This window comes from Engystomops pustulosus, chromosome 1 (genome assembly GCF_040894005.1).
Source record: "Engystomops pustulosus chromosome 1, aEngPut4.maternal, whole genome shotgun sequence".
NCBI lineage: Eukaryota > Metazoa > Chordata > Amphibia > Anura > Leptodactylidae > Engystomops > Engystomops pustulosus.
In genome coordinates this window covers 238,162,691-238,185,139 of record NC_092411.1, presented here as the reverse complement: position 1 = coordinate 238,185,139, position 22,449 = coordinate 238,162,691, and the positions used below count along the sequence as shown (strand labels likewise).

At 38.1% G+C, this 22,449-nt stretch overlaps 1 protein-coding gene across 2 annotated transcripts in view; it reads left to right on the top strand.

Annotated features, from left to right (window-relative positions):
• Nucleotides 1-308: 308 nt before the first annotated feature.
• Nucleotides 309-22,449, top strand: part of HHIP (hedgehog interacting protein) — a 92,630-nt gene continuing 70,489 nt past the window's right edge. Inside the window, exons 1-4 of one of the 2 annotated variants that reach the window (XM_072121993.1) lie at nucleotides 309-716; nucleotides 7,283-7,478; nucleotides 10,957-11,113; nucleotides 12,223-12,424. In XM_072121993.1, the coding sequence (XP_071978094.1) occupies nucleotides 453-716; nucleotides 7,283-7,478; nucleotides 10,957-11,113; nucleotides 12,223-12,424 (819 nt within the window). In that variant the 5' untranslated portion in view covers nucleotides 309-452. The remainder of the gene's footprint in view (nucleotides 717-7,282; nucleotides 7,479-10,956; nucleotides 11,114-12,222; nucleotides 12,425-22,449) is intronic. The other variant, XM_072121987.1, reaches the window with a different exon arrangement.

Genomic DNA, 22,449 nt, shown 5'->3' with positions numbered 1-22,449 from the left:
CTATATACTATGGGTCAGTCCTTTATACGTTTTTCTAGTCCTATATACTATAGGTCAGTGATTTATACTATAGGTCAGTCCTTTATACTGTATGCTGGTCCTATATGTGATATGCTAGTCCTTTATAGTGTATAGCTGCAGGCTGATTGAGTGCAGGGCTATGCTGGGCAGCCCAGGGCTCTGTATACACATTCCAGCCCCTCTCTGGTGCCTGTGTACAGGGGGCAGTGACGTCAGGGGGCGCGGGGTGGCAGCACCTCCTTGTGCTCCACTTAAAAAGAAGCAAAAAGAGGAGCGAAACATGAGAGCCCCGAGGAGATGTGAGAGCAGCACAGTGCAGGCAGCTGCAGAGCAGAGCGCGTCCTGTGCCCGCCACATCCCCCGCCCGAGCCGCCCGAGCCGCCCGCTACCTGCCCTCAGGACACCTGGAGCCTGTGACGGGACTGCACAAGATGCTCATGTCCCAGTGGATGCTGCTCTGCGGAGCCGCGCTGCTGCTGCTGCTACTACTGGAGTGTGAAGCCAAGTATGGGGAGAAGACTGACTCAGGGCTCAGGAGGAGAAGGTGCCTCAATGGGAACCCCCCAAAACGGGTCAAAAAGAGACATAGGAAGTTACAGAGCCTGGACCTGGGGGGAGCTGGGTGTAGAGGATTGTACCCCCGGCTCTCCTGCTGCCCCAAACCTGAGAGCACAGGCATGCACCTAGACCCCAAGGTAAGTAGCACCCTGCGTCACGTGCTCCGTGCAGGTGGATGGAGGTGACACTTCTTTATACCTCTAGATACACATCATAGGGTGAGGCTTCAGGTATCCTGGGACATTCCTCTACTGCTGACGGAGGTTGTCTACCTCATGGCTGGATGAACACAACATTTACATTAGGTAACAAAAAGTCACTTGGATGGATGCTGGGAGTTGTAGTTCCAAAGCATCCAGCACATGGCACCAAAGCAGGCCAGCTACAGGTTGTAGATGAAGGGGAACCTCCATGTAGATCTCCATGCCTTCACAACTTCACCATCTGTGCTAACAGCTCCTGACACTAAGAGGCTCCAGAGCATCACATGTGAGGCAGGCAGGAGGCACAGGGGATGCAGAGCTACACAATAACATCATGACAAAGTTCTGCAAGGGCTCATCGGGGTCCTCATAACTTTTCTGTAGCTCTTTTTCATAATATATCCACTGAAAAGATATTGAAATTCGGTATAAGCTGTTGCTCTGCACAAAATTCCTCAAAATCTTACAGAGGCATGTATTGGAGAAAACTCTTATGTGACTGCATCCTATTCAGAATACATCTATAAGATAATATAAACCAATATATTAATTTGATTCCAGTATATAAGATAGGGCATGTATATGACATGTGGAGGCATTGCAGGTGTGACATCCCAAATGAATCCCATCTGGTGTGGTGAAAGTTTATAGAAAGTTTAGAAAGATCATTTTCATTGTATAAGTAATACTTGCTACTTTCTGATTAGGATTCAATCCATTGGTCACATCAGATCATGACTTTATAAAAGTGGCTATGGGATTGTGTCTGAATAGCTAGTCCCCGCTCTATACCACCTAATGTAATGTCAGTTTGGAGGGTATTAAGGGGTTAACAGTGTATGTTTGTATACACATGTCTGTATTGTTTGTGTTACCATCTGTGTACTTTTTAATGGTGTTTATAAGTTGCCTGCATGTATACATTTATTTACAGTACATATCCCCTGTAAATGTTTAAGTTACATCTCTCCTACATATACACACACAGAGGAGAAGTTGTACTAGCGGTGTAGAGAGTATTTATATCCCTATAGGTAAGCAGTATTCTGATTATAAACAGAATGGGTGGAAATTTGTCATAGTAAATTCTACAAAAAGCAGTGCAAATATTTTTAGATTCTTGTATAGGTTTATCTATTTACCTACACATAACAGTGAAAAACAAGGGGACACGTTTTTAAGTGTTTTCACATTCACCAAAATGTTCTCGATATATTGTATCAGTTTAAAGTAAATACTGTCACTGAGACAGAAGCCTCAATGTGAATGGTGCCATTAACGGAACTGGACATTGGCGTATAAAGGACATGGTTGTTTTGCGTTTTGTTGTTGCTATAGCGATTACCTTAGATGCTCAGGCATTGTACCGCTACATCGTACCCATACCATGGACAGAGACATCCCTGCAAACAAACCTCATGTTACAGACCACACAGAAAAAGATTGCACTTCAAGCCAAATTTTGAAGTAGAAAATAGATGCTGGTGTAGATGTTTATCTTGACACATTCATAACTTCCTACACCTTCTGCAAAGTTTATAAGATCTTGGCTGTCTGAAGTCTGAAAGGCAATGAGTGATCATTGATATATGATGCCTAGAATAAGTTTGCTGCCAATATTTATCCGTCAATTTGCTGGTGTAACTTGAAATTTACATGATGATGATTGCAGAGTCTACAACCTCTTAAAGGTTCTTGATGAGTCTTCTCGAAGAAACGTGGCACCTTTAACTTAAACTGAAGTAATGGCACTAATGTATTTAGTGTGCTATTAATCCTGTCAGCTTTGTCCTCTATCCAGGTCATTGTTGTGGTGGACGTTAAACAACAGTAGAATAGTCACATGGTGCCTAAACCTGACCTTAGGTCTGGTGGCTAGTGATATCATAGAGCTTAATGTCAGTCCTTTATTGGCTTTGGTGTGCTATGATGGGAAGCTAAGTACCCATGAGCTGAGTCTATTGTCTGTAGAATTACTACATGGTTTGACCATAGAGCCAAGATAAAAAGTAAAAAAAAAAAGTTTATGGAATATATTTGTGATAATCCTGTTATATGTGTGTAGGAAATGTGTAGAGAATGTAAAACAAAAACTCACTAACGCTACCAGTCTCATCCATCATCCGTCTTAGAACAGAACATTAGCCATTGACCATAACTGGATAAGACAATCAAATTGACGATACGTCCGGGTTTTCAATTGGTTCAAGCCATTGACTGGACGTTAGAGGGGAGCACGGTGAATGTGTTAAATGTGCCCTTTGTATTATGAGTTTATCTGAATTAGTGTTAACGAATCCTTTAATTAAGAATCCGTGCACGTGAAATAAACCATCAGGTGTCCCTTTTCCTTTACCCTGGATTTAGTTTAATAAAGAATTCTTCAGTGGCGAGTATCTTGTTGTCAAGGCCTGAGAGATTCTTGGAAAACTTGCGTTTCAGCCTTTCTGGCCCAAGCACAGTAAAGAAAAATGGCCATTGCTGAATCGAATTTTTATGCTTAGTTCACGGTAGATTTCATTCTATTCTCATGTAAACAGCTTCTACGAATCAACATATGTGTCTGGGTGGTATCTTTCACTTTGTTTTGTAACAAAAAGCCATATTGCATCATTTAATTTGCTCAAGTCATGCAAATAGAACAAAATCAATAGGACAAAAAGGGGTCGACTTCTCCTCCTCCTCACTAAACTGCTGCCCACACACGGAGTCTTGTTGCTTATGGCAAAAGAATAACAACACCATTGTGTTTGTTAGTTGGTTCACTAATGGGTGAAACTGGAGAACATCATTCTCCTTCAGCCCCTGCGCTCTGTCCAAATGTTCTTCCCTTTTCAGGGAGAATTTGGGCCAGGCCCCTTTTCTTATACCAGATGAGTGAGAACTGTCTTGCTGCAGGTTTTAGTGTCACTTTGTCCATTATTCTCCAGTGACCAGGAGCAATTTATGATTCCAGGCATGGGTAAAGCTCCATGTTTATAGTGTTCCAGGACCACTGAGGTTAGGCTGTGATTGAAATGTACTGCAAACAGATGGTTTTAAGCATGTGTAGATTCATGTCCTAATCCCTTATTCTTTTTTTTGTTACATTGGAGCTTAGAATTCTTTTGTATTCTCTGTCTCTCTACAATAATCAATGGGCCTTTAGGATTTATTGTAGGATAGTCAATAAAGTCTATAATTGATATATAGTCCAAGAAATTTCCAATTATTCTCTAAAGACATCAGGCATGTAGATAATTACAAGCTGGATAAAAAAGTTGTGTTGGCTCGCCATTGGAAGGTCTACTGCAGCAATATAGGGTACCAAGACTTTAATAGTGTAGGTTTTAGTCCATCTCTGGGTGATATAAGAAATTTTGGTTGGATTGAAATCTTGATGACATGCATATTTTATCATGTTTCAGCTCTTTTTTAGTCAAACATGTTGAATGGTTCACCTAGCGCCTAATTCTGGAGATCGACAGCCAACGGTGTCAGTAGTTGTTTGAATATGGTTCCTTAAGTGTCTTCTTTTACAATCATCTGTTTGCTTTAGCTCTTTAGAGACAAAAGCTTTTTGTCAGTCTCACGACTTAACAAACAACGTCTACTAGACTCTTTTGTGAAATCCACCAGGGTATTATTGTCTATTTACCTACTCACTTAAAATTGAATTTGAACCAGGTTCATACATACATAGGAAATTGACATTTTAGGGAAATTTTCGCTCCTAGTTTTATTAGTATACATGAACTTTGTTGACAGTCAAGAAATCTGACAAGAAAAGTGAAGGGAAGGGTAAAATAACCATGTCATTCAGATAACCTTAGCTTCTAGTCAATTAACAACTTTAGTTTCAAGTATTGAATGTGTAAAAATATAAATAATGTTATAATAGTTATATAAAAGACTAAAAATAAAAGTTTGCACTGGTTACAGCATACAGATTGAAATATACAGTATATTAAGTGCATTAACAAGGATTGAAAGAGGATATCTCTTATCCAAACAGATCACAATCCAATTAGGTTTACAGTAAACAAACAGACACAATTAGAATTATCCACTAAGACTTTTCAAGCATTTACATCGGCACTGAAAATATACATTTATTAACATTGCCCTATTTACACTTGAGAGAAAAACCTACTTGAATTACTAATGAGTCTTTTGTGCAGATTTGCACTTTAAAGACATCATAAATAGTGTTGGGTTGGAAGTAAAAAAATTAACCACTTAAGTTGCCCATTCACATGGACATAATGTTTCCTAAACAAATTGGAATGTTCCGTTGGCTAGAGAGTTTGGCTTGAAGTAAGAGCTCTCCTTACAGAGACATTGCCAATGAAATCGGAGAAATATAGCCATTGGAGCTCTACAGGTTGATTCTTGGAGAAAACATTGCCTCTTTTGGCTATGTGGTAGGGCAGCCCCCTTGACATCAAAACTGTAGACACCAGTGTTTCGATGCCTTTGCAGCTTGTCAATACAGACTAGGCTGCTCCTTTTGGAATAGATATATGGGTTTAGCTTTAATCCCTCTCCCTTTGATTAGGCTTCTTGAAAGTCATGCTTTATGGAGAAGGGTTGCCTTACAAGGTAGCCAAAAGAGGCAATATTTTCCTCATCCGATCCTAAAAAATGATACCTCATTATCATACATGATCAGCTCAGATCTGCTTGGATATTTGCCAGCAGACAAGAGTTTGGCGGGAGGAATCAGAATTCCCCATGCACATAAGGTGGACCAGATGTTGGCCAATTCACCTCATTTTTAAATATAATATGTATGGGAGTCCTTATAGCCAGTCAAAGTTGCCAAAGTCAGTCTAGATCATTTGAAAAATGTACATAAATTATTGTTCTTGTTTGCTAAGGGTAGGTTTCTGTCTGCCGTAATATGATCAATCAGGATGGAACACTTCTGATGTGGTCAGCCAAAACTTCAATTGCATATGGGTGGTCAGATTCATCGAACAACTGGCCACTCAATAAAAGACCCAAAAGTTAGGTTTTTATTTTTTTTTCCTTAAATTAAAATGCATTTTAGGAAGCCTTGATATTTCACATGATATGATTTTTTATCTTCTATGGGAAATCCCCTGCATAGCCTTAACCAATAACTAACAACCAAGAAAATCTTTGAAAACTATGTAACTATTATTGTATCATAATGGAATCTGATTATTAATAGATGACACTTAAGTCTATGATCAATTACCAAACATTTAAATATGTTATGATCATATCCTTAAAAAAGATCACTTTACAGAAAGCAATATGTAGTCTTACACATTCCCCTCTGGGTTTCATTGACTTGAATATGTTCATGAACTTCATAGAAGGTTCTTGATCTTTGAGGTTGATGGGGTAAGACAAGAAAAAGAAAGAAAGCAAGGACAGATCTATGTCCCAAAGGAGTATTGCATGTCTCACATGCCTCTCCAGCAATTCATGTGTTAAATAGGGCCCTAAGGCGTTATAATTGACTTCACAGAGAGTATTAGTTTATTGAAACCAAACCTGGAATGATGGCTCTATCAATCTTCCAGAAAGGTAATTCCACCACAGACCTCACACAGAACAAGATGTTAGGCTCCTGCTGTGTTGGCGCAGCAAGAGACACACACAAAAAAAAGAATAGCGCAGTTGAATTTTGACAATTTATGGAGCCCCATTCCACATCTCACATTTTAGGGATTTTTTTTATATCTACCCACAACATTCATTAATAATTTCCTTTGACAGTTCAATAGAAAGAACTGTGTTCTGCCAAGAACTGACTTATCTCTTCCAATTATATTTACTTTTCGATACTTGAATTTTACTACTTATGGTGCAGTTCAGGCTACTGAGCTATTTTCCTTTACATATTCGGGTAAATGAAACCATCCTGTGTTCCTTAAGAGCAAAGTAAATTCTTCAATATGAAAGGAGTCTCCAGACCCAAGCATCCTACAACCCAACCCTGTGGTTTATGTTGGGTCTTTAGCTTGTGGATTACTATTGGTCGGTCATTGGATAGCATCACTTTAGAGAAACCTATTAAAGAATACATTGCTGATGGAATGCATTTGAATTTTATGTAAGATCTGTATGTGTATCATGTCACAAACGGTAAGATAAAGTCACAAATGAGTTAACAACAACACCTTAGCTAACAAAAAAGCGAATAAATGAACCCCTATTGAGAAAATTCCAAGGTAGGAATTTCAGGAATAGGATCAAACACTCTAAAGCATGCATACTTAACCCACCTGCATGTACATTTTCTCTAATGTATTTTGTCTGAAGAATGTCATTGTCCTTTTAGGGGCACCCAGAGGATTTCACTTATATTTAGCAGCCAACCATAAAGTAAATAAAAATTCAGCAAATTCTATATGAAAATGGAAACGTTTTACATAATGTACATGCAGGACATTCTTCGGTGTATTGTTCTGTTAGCTCTGCTTTAAATATTTGACCAACTGAGACAAATTTAATGTGATTATTTTTTTCCGGTTTGTGACTTGCAGATATTTTCAGTTGCCAACAACACAGAATGTGCAAAAATCCTGGAGGAAATCAGGTGCGCCTATTGTTCACCACATGCCCAGAATCTCTTCCATCCTCCTGAGAACACTGACGCTTTCGAAAGGCAACTGGTGCTTCCAACTTTGTGCAAGGACTATTGTAAAGAATTTTATTACACGTGCCGAGGACAGATACCAGGTAATGGGATTACTTCAGCCAATTTGCATTGAGAAGACATTTGTGAAATGTGAGATGTGGTATATGCTCAAGCAAAGTCTTGGGGAAAAGAAGGAAGCACTAGTAAAAGGGAGATGATTTTTCAAGTTTTTAGGTATTAGTTGACATCTGAAAAGATCGTTGAAGTATTAGAGCGGATTTCTGCCTTAGACCTTAGATCTGAATTCCAGCCATATAGAATCAGAACATTGAACAGAGAAAAAACATTTTTGAGATTAAATTAGATATTTACTTAAGAAACTTATTTTGAGCTTTGTTCTTGCAGATTTTTTGACTGTGTTAGACTTTAAACTTACAGATCCATATTACTAATAGCAATCAGGTCACATTATTTCCAAATTCAATTACACATGTAGTATAAAAATTGAAATATCCATTTTCCTCAATTTTCTGATATAAGTAATGTACCCCAAGAATATTAGATTCTCAGTGAAGCCCTACTTTGTTTTTATGGTGCTTCTAATGTATCAAGAATGTATATAGAATTTCAATTTAGTTACCATTTCCACATTGGAGGATTTGTTCACCATAACTATCATCATAACATTAGGGGTGTTGGAGTTAACATTAGATTTTGTCAATGTTCATATAATGAGGTGAAAATTGTTGTACTTGTTGTCACAGTTCTGGCACAGGTTGTGCCAAAAGCTAGTGTTAATACCATGCATCAAATCTTAGAAATGTTTTAAGTTATGTTGCCATGAGGAAATGGCATGGATGGAAAGGAAGGATAGTCAACCCCTGGCCTAGAACCCCTTCCCAGCTGTCTCTGTCTAATTGCAAACATCGAAGAGAAGTCAACAAGATACAGGTCAGAAGCAAGAGGACAAATGCATTACAACATTGATAGGCTGACGCATAGTCAGAAAACAGGAAAAGGGTCAATGAATCCAAAATAAGGAAGACAAGCTGAAGTCCCAAACACTGTTGAGAAAATGAAGGGATCAGTTCCCTGACATCTAGATAAGGCAGAAATCTCAGTGGAGGGAAATTTTGTCCATAAAAGCAGATTGACTGTTTGCAAACCAGAGCAAACTCCACAGGAGACAGGCATAGGGAGAAGTAGAGCAGTATTCAGACTAGAAAAGACAGAATCTGTGGGAAACTTAATGGGAAGGCAGACATGGCTTAAAGGGGTTGTTTCTTGTAGTAAAAAAATTATATGGTTTGAGAAATGAAAAGTTATACAATTTTCCAAATATATATTCTGTACCAATTCCTAACAGTTTTCTAGATCTCTTGCTGTCCTTCTATACTGTTTACTTACAGTGGATTGAAATCTATCCATGGTCATGTGATAGACATGCAGGTGCACGGCTCGTTATTATCACACGGCTCTGATTACTCTCTGTGATAATAACGACTTGTGCACCTGAGTGTCCATCACATGACCATGGACAGATTGCTATCCACTGGAAGTAAAAATAAAGCTTTCTCAGCAAGCAGAGATCTAGAAAGCCATAATGATTTGATGCAAAAAGTATATTGCTAAATTGTTTAACTTTTCATTACTCAAAAATATGAATTATTTGCTAGTGGACAACCCCTTTAAGCAACAATGCACCATGTCCTGCAACAAGAACTTGGTACAAAATGGTGACACAAATTTTGGCAACTGGAAGGTTGTGTCTAGTTAGGCAAAAGTGGCGAAGGTTGCATCTGAATTGTCAAATGCCACATACACTTGTGTTTTATAATTCTCTAGTTTTACAATGTTTATCTATTAAAAATTAATCATTTGTAATATTAGAGATATTATAAAATCTTCTCCATTTTTGTGTTTTATCTGTGACACATGAGAAGGTATTGTCTAATGAGAGAAACGTTTGTTTAAAAAATGTTTTGTGTGGATAACTCCAAGGACATTGGGCTTCCAAAGAAATTGGGCTACGATTGGTGGTACATGATATGTCTTCTAAACCGTCCCCTTGTTTACTGTGTAAAACATGGAGTTCAGCAGTAACAATGACACACACAAGTATTTTTGTTGAAGGGGTTAAGGTGATTCAGGAGAGTTAGGCTTGAGAGAATGATGGAGAAACACAGGAGCCAGGGCTGCTGGAACCTCACTCCCCAGATCAACATATGTGGTGACGAATGACAAATTTATTTTTCTACAAAGGCTGTGTATATGTAAAACTGCTGAAGTGCATCAAGATGTCAAGTGCTTTCTGTGACCACCCAGGCTGCTCTGAAGGATAACCAGATGAAAGCATAACTCAAGAACTGGACAGAGCCATGCTGCTCTGTATGAGAAGAAGAGAGCGAAGCGGTCACACACTGCACAATCAAGGAGAGTCAGATGCTAATAATTAGTTGAAAAGCCTAGAATAAGAGATAACTATGACAGAGATGCATGGGGTTAGGAGGTCTTCATTATCATTACTTTCTCCACTGCTTATTTTACTATTATTCCATTGTATTACAGACAAGTTGTACCTTATCTTCCATTATCATTTTTCTAATTTCATGGCTATGAAGAAAGGAATATATCATAATATAAAGAAAGAGCAGCATCTTCTGTTATCCAGTGGTCTTCCAAAGTTGCCCATTTATTGTAATGTAGTTGTTGATATAGCTCTAATATCTCCACAGATTGGCAGTAATTTCTTGAAAATCTTTTATATCTTTCTATTATATATGAGGAGAGTATTTTGGGTTTAGTTTTGGTAACTCTTATTTAGTACATATATACTTTGAAACTACATCCTTTAAAATGCAATGATTCGATAACTAAAGGAGTTTCTGGTTGTTCTTGGCAGTTTGAGACTTCAGAGAGTCCACTGTGTTCTATGGTTTGTTCCATGATGCTTCCTACTCATACATCCATATCTATATCTTAGAACATTGTCATTCAATAATGGATAAATTAGAGTATAGCAGACAATTGGGACATAGCAGAAATCCGTTTTTACAGAAAAAAAGTATTTGAGTTCCACAAATATCAAAACTCAAACTGAACCAAATTTCTAACATATCTAGGTAGAGTATCTTCTGTAATCTAACTCATTATCACAGTATTTTCTTTGAATAAGGAACATAAGACAATGTAGGTTTTAATTTGTCAGCAGGCAATAGCTTGTCTGATACTTTTGTACCCTGACACGTTCTGTCTGGGCCTACCTTCACCATAGAATCCCCGGACAGTTTGACTTTGCAGTTAATCAAACTATAGGTGTTGGTGGTTTTGGCTTCTCGCAGGCCTACTAATATCCCCCTAATCTTTAGTTTCATGCCCAAAGCACTACTAGAATATAGTTACAAATTGTAATTGTTTTAAATGTACCAAATAGCTTGAGGGAAAGTGCCATATTGTCAAAAAATAAGACTGGTGAAGTGATGGAGAAGTTTACACTGTTGCTTCTTGAAAAGTAGGAAAAAATATTTGATTCGTATGTGTTACTTTTTGTGCTCAACATCTGTCTTTCATTCCTTTCAGGTTTACTCCAAACCACTGCAGATGAATTCTGCTTCTACCATGGGATGAGGGACAGTGGTCTGTGCTTTCCAGACTTTCCAAGAAAACAAGTGCGAGGACCAGCATCAAATTACTTGGACCAAATGGAGGAATATGACAAAGTGGAAGAGATCAGCAGGTTCATATTGATAACATTTCTTTTATCTTGAAAACACTGACAACTTTTGTGGTTTTGACAGTAAATTAACTTAGTCTGGCCTGATTTTCCGCAGCTGTGCCCTCCAGATGTTTTGCTCATCTGCTGTTTATACGATTGCATGGGAACAAATGCCTTTTTAATATTTTGGATGCTCGTCATGCTTTTCCAGTTGTTAGTAGAGTACTTCCGACCCACAGCGCTCTCTCCCACTAGTATGTTTACAGATTAACTTTTGTAATTAAGTCTCAAATTAATGTAGCCAGTTATTGTACTAAATAAGAAACAATAGATGTAAGCAATAAGCTTTTGAATTGCTTTCATCAGGTTTGGTCATCGTGGTTTTGCATAGTATTTTAGACATGACCTTTCTTAAGACAATACTATAATACATTACATTAGTATAAAGGCAAACATTTATACATGAGATGTACATATGAGGGTTGTGTCAGCAGTTCTCGGCTTTGCTAGTGTTTGTTGCTTTTTTTCAAGCAATATGTTTGCTTCTTTTTTTATTTCTTCAGTTCTGGAGTTCCTTGAGTTAAGTGCTAGATCTCTTTGCCTTTCCACTTTTTTATCAGATTTTAGTACTTCACTGATAATGTTGGTTAATGAAAGGATCAAGCATATTAACTTTTACTATGCCCAATCCTTTGCTGGTTTGGGAGATAACCTAGTAGCAAATGTTATTTCTCAAGCCAGCAAAGGTTTGGGTGCAATGAAATTAAACACGCTCCATCTTTGCTCCAACCAACATCATCCACAGGGTCAAAAGTAATTCTTTACAGTCAAGCAGTCGAACCTCCCAATGAAAAACCATTCCTGGGCATGCATATTTATGAAAGAGTCAGGAAGAATAGCTGCTGGCTAATAAACAACTTTGCCACTTAAAGGGAGTCAATCTTTAGCCAGTGTCACGTAGCAGCTGTTTAATTTTATCATTATACATATGCTGCTTGTAGCAGCAGGACTGTGAAAAATACATTTATATCTGCAAAGTGTCAAACTGCTCTTCTCTAAGCTCTCTGCATTAAACACCTCATGTAACTCATTTACTTCGTACGTAATATAACAATATCTGTTTCTTGTAGAAAACACAAACACAACTGCTACTGCATTCAAGAAGTGATGAGAGGCCTGAGGCAGCCAGTAGGAGCTATGCATAGCGGAGATGGGTCTCACCGACTCTTTATCCTTGAAAAGGAAGGATACATCAAGATTCTTACCCCAGAAGGAGATTTGGTAAAGGAGCCTTTCCTGGACATACATAAAGTGGTTCAAAGCGGAATAAAGGTCAGACCTGGTTTTAATACTTTTATATAAGTTTACATATTTATCGGTAATGTGTTTAGTATATGCCAGTTTCTGGATCTATCTACTAATGTATGTTTGTCCTGATAATTGAGGCTAAATCACATCACAGGGCTGTAGAGAGGTATATGCAGGACCGATAGGGTGCTGGTTTATGGAGTTATACGCCCCTAACTAAAAATCCATTCATTAGTTGTGAAGTATTAGTCACAATAATAAAACTATTACTACATACATACTGTATGTGACTGCATCTAATGAAATCTATTATAAACTCATCAAAAAGGATTGGGACAGGATTAAATATGTCAATCATATGCACTACTGGTTAGAATACTTGAATTGGAGCAATTGTGATAATGTGTATTACTATATGAAGACCTGGTCCAGTTATGTCAGTAATAAAAAAATGTGTGAGATTATTTTCTATAGTCCGAGGCATCATTGAGTTACGTGTCAATAAATCTATTGGATTGAAACAGTAAGTAAATCAGGACAAGAAATGAGCAGTTCATCCATGAAAACCTATGTAATTGGTAGGAATACTACAAGAAAGAGTCAACTTCATTTCTTAATTCTAGGCTGTAGCAATTACCACCTATCCACAGGTTAAGTGCTTCGTTTCTATTGCAGTCTGGATTACTGGATCTGAAATGCTTCTCAAAGTCACTAGGCTATGGCTAAAGGGTTTGGGTGTAGTGGTGGTCTGCAGCTCCAGTAAGACACCTCTAGCTGCAGGCTATTGCATGGGGAAATGGTGTAACCTAGGTCCCCCTTTTACAGCATGGGTGTCGTAGGGTCTCCCACAGTCAGATCTAAAAATTAGATCCAATGTTAAGATAATATGTGTCACATCAGAATGCCCCTTTAAATGTAGAATGGTCAGAATATAAAGAGCAGTTTTTATGCGAATATTGATGACACCAACTATTGAGTTTCATGTGTGGTTATCTTATCACTAGTATGATATGGTAGCTCTGTCTGTAGGTGATATATCCTTGCTTGTGAGGGTATTTACCAAAAATATTCAGTAATAACTGTAACGTATTAAAAATAGTAATCTATGACGGCCTACGTTTTTTTAAAGATATTGTGGAAATAAAAATAAGCAAACATTACAGAAATGTTTGCATGTTTTGAATGCATTTGATATTATTATATTGTGGGAATCATCCGTTTTGACCATAATAAACTGCAGTCAATATAGGCCCGAGAAAGCTGTGTTATCATACTTTTGTGTGTGTGTAGTAAGTAGCAGTAGGGCTGTAATAAGCGAATTTATAATCCAGGTTTTCCAGCTTCTGCAGTTGTTCTGTGTGGGTCTTTCAGACTGAAGAGCTTTCTCTTCTTTCCACTGAACTGTTCCTCAGCCCCTCCCCTCTGCTATAAATGACTGTTGTAAGTATCCAATCAAAATCCTACTCTCAGCAGAGGGGAGGGGCAGTAAAGCAGACAGTGCATAGACATAAAAAAGCTCTTCAGGTTGAATGATCCAAACTGAGCTCTTAAAAGAGCTGCAGAACGTAGAACAGTCCTGTCACTACTAATAACATTCACTAAGGTATGGTTGCACAGATCTCCAGAGCTGCTCAGCTGTCTGCTGCTTGGTTGATCAAACCTTCTGATAGATTCCTTTTAATAAACAATACAGGTATAGCGAATTTTAAAAAAAAAATGCAAAGAATTATATATGAATAGATCTGACCACAACAACCTAATCTTTACCTACTATGTAGTTAAAAATGTGTACCTTGAGGAGGTACACAACCTTATTTTATTAGAAAGTAGATGTTTAAAGATATCGCTTAAAGCTCAACTACAATATTTTTTTTTCCGCAAATTAATAGTTCTTGAGACGTAGAACAATTTTCTTTATTATCTTGATTAACTATGTGCAGGGTCGGCTCCAAGTTTCAGTAGGCCCCTGGGTGACAGAGGCTTAGTTGGCCCCCGCTGCAGTGAACTGACATGGTGGCATTAAAAATTCAGAAACTCCTGTTCCCCCAAAATATTCCCTAGTTTATCAACCCAAACAGCCCCTCAAGGTTAAGCCCCCTCACCCCCATGGATTCCTTATCTACAGCCTTATTTGGGCACCTCCAGAAGCTCTGGGCTGGCAGCAGCCCTGCCTGTGGACAGCAATTTCTTTGCTATTATCTTCAGTTTTGTCTAGTCCTGCAGTAGCTGTTTCACCAGCTGTGCTGATTTCTCTTGAGTCTGTATATCTTTTTACAGATAAAGTGTCACAGAGGGGAGGGGCTTCTGCTTCTTGCTTTCTCTGGAGGGAAGAGGGGAATTTCAAATGACAGTGTTCTCTCTGTTTAGTAGATCATAAAGCTTCTGTCTCCTACTGTGTGAAGAAGTCTCCTACACAGAATAGTGAGGTATAACATCCCTCCTGTTCCCTATCAGTCTCTCCATCCCAGTCTTTGATTGTGTAGAACTTTCTCTGTCTCTCATGCTGTGAATCTTCTGCAGCTTCTCCCACCTTCTGCTCTCCACAATTTCTATAGAGCAATAAGCTAAATTTCATGTAGTTGCTTTACTGCTGGTTATCACTATTTATTACATGCTCCATGATCCTCCATGTGATGAAAGATGTCAGGCTAGTCACTATATAGTGCTCTATATTCACAATATGAATTGCTCAGTGGATGTACTCGTATAAATCTCACTGATATTACTACTAAATTACTTAATGAATGAACACAAGGTATTATGGTAACTGTGGGCTAAAAGTGACTCAGCTTCAGGGCAGATACAGGAAAAGGTTAATCTCCATCCACTTCACTGCTGCTGAGGAAGATTTTTAACAAGTAACAGAACAGAACAGAAAATGCAACAAATCTGGAAAAAAAGGGAAAGCATGACTTTACGGGCATAATTCTGTTTTTAAGGGAGAATCACATATGACAATTTGGTTAAAAAAAATTATGGCATTGGAGTTATGCTTTAAATATATTTTTCTGAGTTTTTATATTGATAACCTATACTAAGGCTGTCTTCTGGTACCCTACTCATGTGTAAATTGACGGTGCTCCAAAATCTGTTGCAGAACAATTCATCACCATGTGTGCCTGATTCTTAGGCATACATGTTTCTCAAATTCATAGATTAGGATCTAGTGTAAGGATAGAGCGTCCATATTAAAGACAAAAATTCTGCTTATTTATAAAACCACTATATATGATAGCACTGATTAAAATAAGTACCTTGAAAGAGTTTAAGCAATTATGAAGATTTCTCGAAAGTTGTACATTTAGTGGTCCATAAACTTCCCATGACGTTTTCACAGCAGAAAACCTGGACAGTAAACTGTTGCTTTGGCTTCCTGATGCAATGGGCTGGGACTTAAGCTTCAAGTACCAGAATATATGATTTCTGCTTGTGTGACAGTAAGACTTTTCTGTCTGGTTTATCAGAAGTTCACTTTAGAAGTGAAATAAAACATACTGCTATAAAATCAATGATTCAAGAAGGTTAAACTCACTTTCTACCTTGTGGGAGAATCTGGTTACTCTGGAACTCAGTGAGGTGGTATTCGCTTTCTCACAGCCATTGACTGTAGTGTCTGCCAAAATATTTCCACTTCACTATCTTATTCAAGTCACTCTATCTTAATGTGTATTTCAAGGATGTGATTATTTCACATAGCTCAATGCTATGTGGCACGTCTCTCCGCCAAACATATTGAGTACATATGTTTTTCATTATGTGGTTTCAAGAGTACAAGTGGAATAATTATTTCTTTTCCAGCAAGGTGGTATTTAGCAAGTGTGTAAAATAACAACAAACCACATTATACCACATCATTCGGCATCATGGATCATCTCATCTTTTTTTTCTAATCAGAGCTGCTCCAGGTGAAAAATAATGCCTATCCCTGAACTGATACATTTCCAATTTTGTAGTAGTAGACTGAAAAAATCTTCAAAAGCTTCATGGACTATTTCTATAATCTATTATTCAATACTGTTATTTTAGTTCTGTAGCCTATAATCTTTTATACTTCTGCTAATTAAATCCCTATACAGCCAGTTCATAGGTTCTGACAAGATGGGTTTTGTAGGTTTGTTCTTAAATTTGTCTGTAAGTAAGAACTGGTATATTTTGCATTAAAGGAAATCTACCAGTGCTTGTAAGACAAAATAGACTGAAAATACTCACCTAGTCTCCTCTTCCACTTGTTTCTGGCCGGTGGTCTATGCTAATCTTGACACGTTGGGATCACCTAAAAGGGTTGTGATGTTTGACGCTCCGTCCTGCTAATTCATGCACTTATGAATTCATGCCTCCTGCGTGATAGATGCCGCCCTCTCCCGTGCTGGAGAGGGAGATGAATTCATACAGAAAGCGTGAATAATAAGCTGGCTCTTTTTTTCCTGACGTGTCAAAATTAGCGAAGAACACCTCCAGGATCAAATTGAAGAGGAGACTAGGTGAGTATTTTCAGTCTATTTTGCCTTACAAGTACTGGTAGATTTCCTCTAAGGTTTCTTTCACATTTGGCTGGTAGGATGAGCAGCCCGCACTCTTGCTCTCTCCATAGGGAGGGGAGTCGCTATTCATATGGATAGCATATGGCAGTTGTACACGAAAGGTATATTGTGTGAAAGGAGCCTTAGAGTGCTGATACAAAGCAGAAGCCCTTAAGCTTTAACATGAACGTTCATGATTCCCATTGGATTGGCCTGCTCCAACTGGACATGCTATGTGCAACCTGGAAATTAATACCACATAATTGGTTAATTCAACATGTACCGTAAAACTGGCTAAAGAATTTAGTATCTACCAATAGAGAGATAGATAATTAAAAACCATACAAATAGAATTCCCAGCAAAAATTATGATTAGTATTTTCTTAACAGCAATATTATAAGATGCATGACCTTTGTTTTCTATGGGAATACTCAAAATTGAAATGATTAAAGGACATCTACCAGCGAAATCAAGGATTGTAAACCAAACACACTTACGTACTAGTGTGTGCCCCCTCTGGCATGTTATGCTCTTCTTTTAGCTTCTTATGCCCTGGTTTTTACAAAAATAGGTTTTTTATATTACGCAAATGAGCCTGAGCGGCTCCAGATTCCATAGTTGTTAATGGAAACTGGAACCCTTCGGGCTCATTTGCCTCATTAATTTTAAGCCTTTTTATCTTAAAACAATGGCATAGGAAGTTTAAAGAAGAGTGGATCCTGCAAAGGTGGATACACACCAGTATGTCAGTGTGCTTGGTTTACAATCCTTCATCCTGGTGGTAGATGTCCTTTAAATACAGGTGCTTTTGTAGCTAGTTTCCTTACAATTATTGTACAATCGTTTCTCACTACTCAAGTTTTGCTGGGTATTTACTATTATATTCTTTGGAAGGGTAAAACATCTCATAAAATAACACCTTGGCCTTTTTAATTAGCACACTGTTAAAATCCTATTTGTAACACAGTAATTATAGAGCGACAATCATGTTGCTTTTATAGATGTACACACCCTTATACAACAAAATTATGGCTCTTTAGTGTACTCCACTGAGTTCTATTTTGGCTGATCTGTACAAGTATCACCATCCTTCTTGGATCACACTAATCATTACTTTAACAATTATTACGATCCTGTAGGTGGCTTAGAACTATTTCATTATGAGTAAGTCTACTAGGTGGGGCAGCAACAGCCAGCCAAAAAGGGATGCTGTGAGGGAAAAGTCATAGTAAATGGCAGCCATTCAGTTTAATAGCTGGCTCAAGTTTGGTAAAGTGTAGGAAGTTCTCCATTCTGGCTCGTAGAGGTAAAGTCTGGAGCTCAGGATGCCTTCTTTCCCTGTCCATTAATTTTGCCTTTGTAAAATGAGTTTTTATTAAATAAATGCATGTAAAGACCTAAACAAACCTTGACGTTATTATCCTACACCCTACCGTTTCTTATGATTTTTTTTTTTTTGTGTGCGTATTGGATCCACCCGTGCGTCTATGTCATTGACAAAGATAGCTAAATGCTTGTCTGTCTCTTTCAAAAAAATTGACTGTTTGGCATAGTTGTAAGATGTATCATTTATCCATTGAACAAGTGACAACTTTTCATGTGCAGTTTTATAGCTGTCAGATCAATAATAAATGTTTGGGAAAACTGACCGTGTAAAAACCAATATTGAAGACATCACTTTTACCAAGTACAGCTCTTAGTATCCTGTAACCGGTATTCTAATTATGCTCTATAATTCCAGGCAGTTTTTGGTTATCCAAGATGACAGTAGAAAGCCTAATTATCATATTGGGTACTGAAATTAACAGCCTTGATTGTCTTGGCAAAGGTGGGGCAAATCCAGTACAGCAGACACCTGCTCTGTATGGTGAGAGCTCTGCCCACCAGCCCTCTTAATACATCTCTAACAACACCATGGGGCATCATAGTTTTTCGGCTCCCACTTTTTCAAGTTTCCTAAAGTTGACCTACTTAATCATTGCAATGTTTTATAAGTTTTTTCCCATTGTGATACATGTGATGAGTTGCCTGTTTTGTCTCACTTTTTCGACTTTTTGTGGTGTGTGACTTTTTAGTCCCAAATACTAGCTCCCTCAAGTAAGTCTAACTCTAGCATGCTCTAGTTTTGCGACTTACTCAGCGCAAAAATGGGACACTTTCAGATTCAGGCAGCCTACTATGGTTTGCTGCTTGATTCTGCAACTAAAAAGTGTAAAACTGCGAAAAGTCTTGCAAAAAGTTGCACAAAAAAAGAAAAAGGAAGCAATAGGAGTGATACATGTCCCCCCATGACTTGCATTTACCCTGTGATGTGTGAAGGGGATTACCCTATAACCGTTAGAGTGCCAGTTATTTGCATAAAGATTTACAATTAAAGACAACCTTAACTCAAAAGGTTGTTTACAACCTTTTTACAGGGAAAAATGTGGGACAATCTTTGAAAGGGGGTCATTTTAGTTGGTTTTCATAGCTGAAAAGTACTGTATAATGTAATGAGTTAATGAATAAGTGTAAAAATACTTTGCCAGCGCCTCTGCTTGAGAGCAGAAACATGCTATTTTTGTGCCTCTTCAGTAGAAGGTCTCACACATTTATGAGCTTCCATTTGGACAATTCCGACCTAGTGAAATTCAACATTTCTCCTGGCTCTCAGTGACAGTTGTCTACTTGGTAATGCCTACACGATGAAGTATTCAGTCTGTCAGCAGACTTCACCATCAAGCTTTATGGGTCTTCGTAGACTTGTTTATGATCGTTTGCCAGAATATTTTCATTTGGCATCAGATATATAGTCATTTCATTCCTCATGGGCAGCTTTGAACTGTTTGGGTAACTCCCATCTGTGCCGTGGACGGATTTTATTCCTCAGATCATGTACATTAAATATTATCTAACATAAGGTTTAATAATGGACATGTGGTAGGACACCATTAATGCTAATGTTTTAGGCTATTATGCTTCTACTTATTGCAAAATATAGCTATTGTTACAAATAAGTAAACCAATATAATTCCATAAAGAAAAGTAGAAACCAAGATTCAAAAGACAAAACATTGAAACAAAAGACAAAGGCATTGAAGCATATGATATTGATATTGGGCGTGAAGGGGGGTGCAGCCGGTCGCTGTGCTTATTTCTACGCAGATGGCCTCTGGATACATCAAGAGTCCGAAGCCGGAGTATGATAAATACCACCCTTAGGCTATATTCACAGTGCCCGCCGTACCGTAGCACCTCTCCATAGTGATATATGGTGCACGGCGCTGTATTCTGGAGAAGAATAGGACATGTCCTATCTTTCTCACAGCTACGGAGCGGTACGGTGCCACACCTGTGCAGCACTGTACTGCTCCCGTAGAGCGCCGTGCGCCAATTGCCGTGTATGGGGGGCGTATATGCGTCGGCCGTATATATATATAGGTCGGCCGTATAGACATCGGCCGTTTATACATCCCCAAACGTTCGTGTGAATGTAGCCTTAGAGTCAAAGACATGTGTTGAACACAGTATTACTTAGGAACCCTATGATAGCATCTATCACCAGTCTCCCTCAGGCAGATTTTTTGCAAATGAATGCCTCCAAAAGCATGTGTATAAAGAAAAAGCATGTGTTTTACAGCTCTTAGTTAAAATAGTAACACTATGGTGTACACAATTAAGGCTACGAAGCATCCGCCAAAGATTTTGTATTATTTGAGAGAAAGTTTGAGCGATATGCGGCATTATTTTTTCTGTTATAACAATTGGCCTTGATGGATCCCATAAAAACTTCATTTTTGGACTGCCTGGTTCTGGATTGTGGTTTCATTTAAAAAAAACGAGAAGAACACTAATTAGACAACATCTGTCTTCATGACCACCTCTCAGTGTCATAGACAGTTTTTTTTTCTTTCTAGAACATGTTTTCTAGAACATTCTTTATATTCCAATGCAAGTCAGTGTAGCAAAGCGAGAGATATGGTGCTTCTTCCAATAACAAAAACATTATAAACTATAATAGGGAAATGTATCCTTTTATTTTATACAATTACGCTCATGTCCAGTTTGCTGTTGCACTTTCTACAGAATTGTCACTTTTTGCTAGAGATGCTATATATATATAATTTCTATATAGATTATAGCAAGTAATGTTGCATCTGATGCAACATTACTTTCTATAATCTAGGGAAACAGTGCCCTGTACGGCAGAGAGATTGGTTTGTCAGGAGTTGTTCACACTTCATGCATGAGTTCATCTTGTAATTGGATATCCCTCTCAAGTGTTATTTGTGGAAGTCCTAATGAGTATGACAAGAGTAGAGGCACAGAGAGCCTGAAAGGCCAGCATTTTTGTGGGGGAGCACCTTTCACCTTCCCTACTCGCCAAGAATGCTGTTCGTTGAGCCTTAGGAAATTCACTCTTTCTTGGGTTTGTTCCTATTATCTAAGATTTCAGAATCTGGGAAAAAAAGATAATACTTCATTGGTTTACATACACATGTGTACATTTCAATGTTCTCTGTTTCCTTGAGAGGAATCCCAAGGAGCCAATTAACCTAACGTGTTCCCAAACAATTCTCTGTTTGGAAAGAATAATTTTCAGTGTGGGTGTTCCTTGAAATTGTATGCCTCATACCCTGTTATTACTGAAATGTGTGCAGTGCTCTACAGAGTGCCAGCTACATTCTCATGCACTGTATAGATTATGGCAATATCCCACACACAGTGCAAGATAATCCCTGTTTTGATTTTGTTAGGCGTACAAATCCTTTTTGAACGTTTAGTAATTTAAAAAATGTAGACATCCCATCTGTATCTAGAACGACGACGTGTAAACAGAAATTGCTTCATTTAAATGTTTTAATTAGTGATTTATTTGGTTAAAACAGTAGTGTGACATGTTTACAGAGGTTTTTTGTATGGAGCAATCAATGCTGGTTTTCTTCTACATAAACCCATACTGAAATAGTTTTCTTTACTTGCAAGGATTGTCCATTTGAACACCATAGAATGAAGCCTGCGCTAATTGCATTGTAAAATTACACAGGTATTATTGATGATTAGTTATTTTTAGGTATTTGCCAAAAGTTTGTAAAATTTGAAAAGTGGAATTCTATGTAAATGAAATCTTTGATACAATCTATTTATTCATTCATGTAAGTTAGCACCAGAAGCGATAACCACGATTAAGATGTGCGAGTCGAAACGCGTAGGATATTGTATCCATCCCTTGATATAATATGCTGTGCTTTGCCTACTTGTTGAATAAAGAGGAATCATTTTGTTGCTATATTGTTTCCCTACCAGAGCTGTTCTGGAAGGGAATAAGTGTTCTTTTGTAAAAACCAGTGCATACAATGCTAAAAGAACAGCAGATCCTGCCAGAGTGCGCATCAGTATGTCAGTGTGCTTTGTTTACAATCCTTCATCCTGGTGGTAGATGTCCTTTAATGGGTGGGGGGGGGGACTAACAAGATTTATGTTAAGTATTATGGCGTGTCTACGTTGAAGAGGTTCTCCAAAATAGTTTTTGAAAAAACTGAACATAG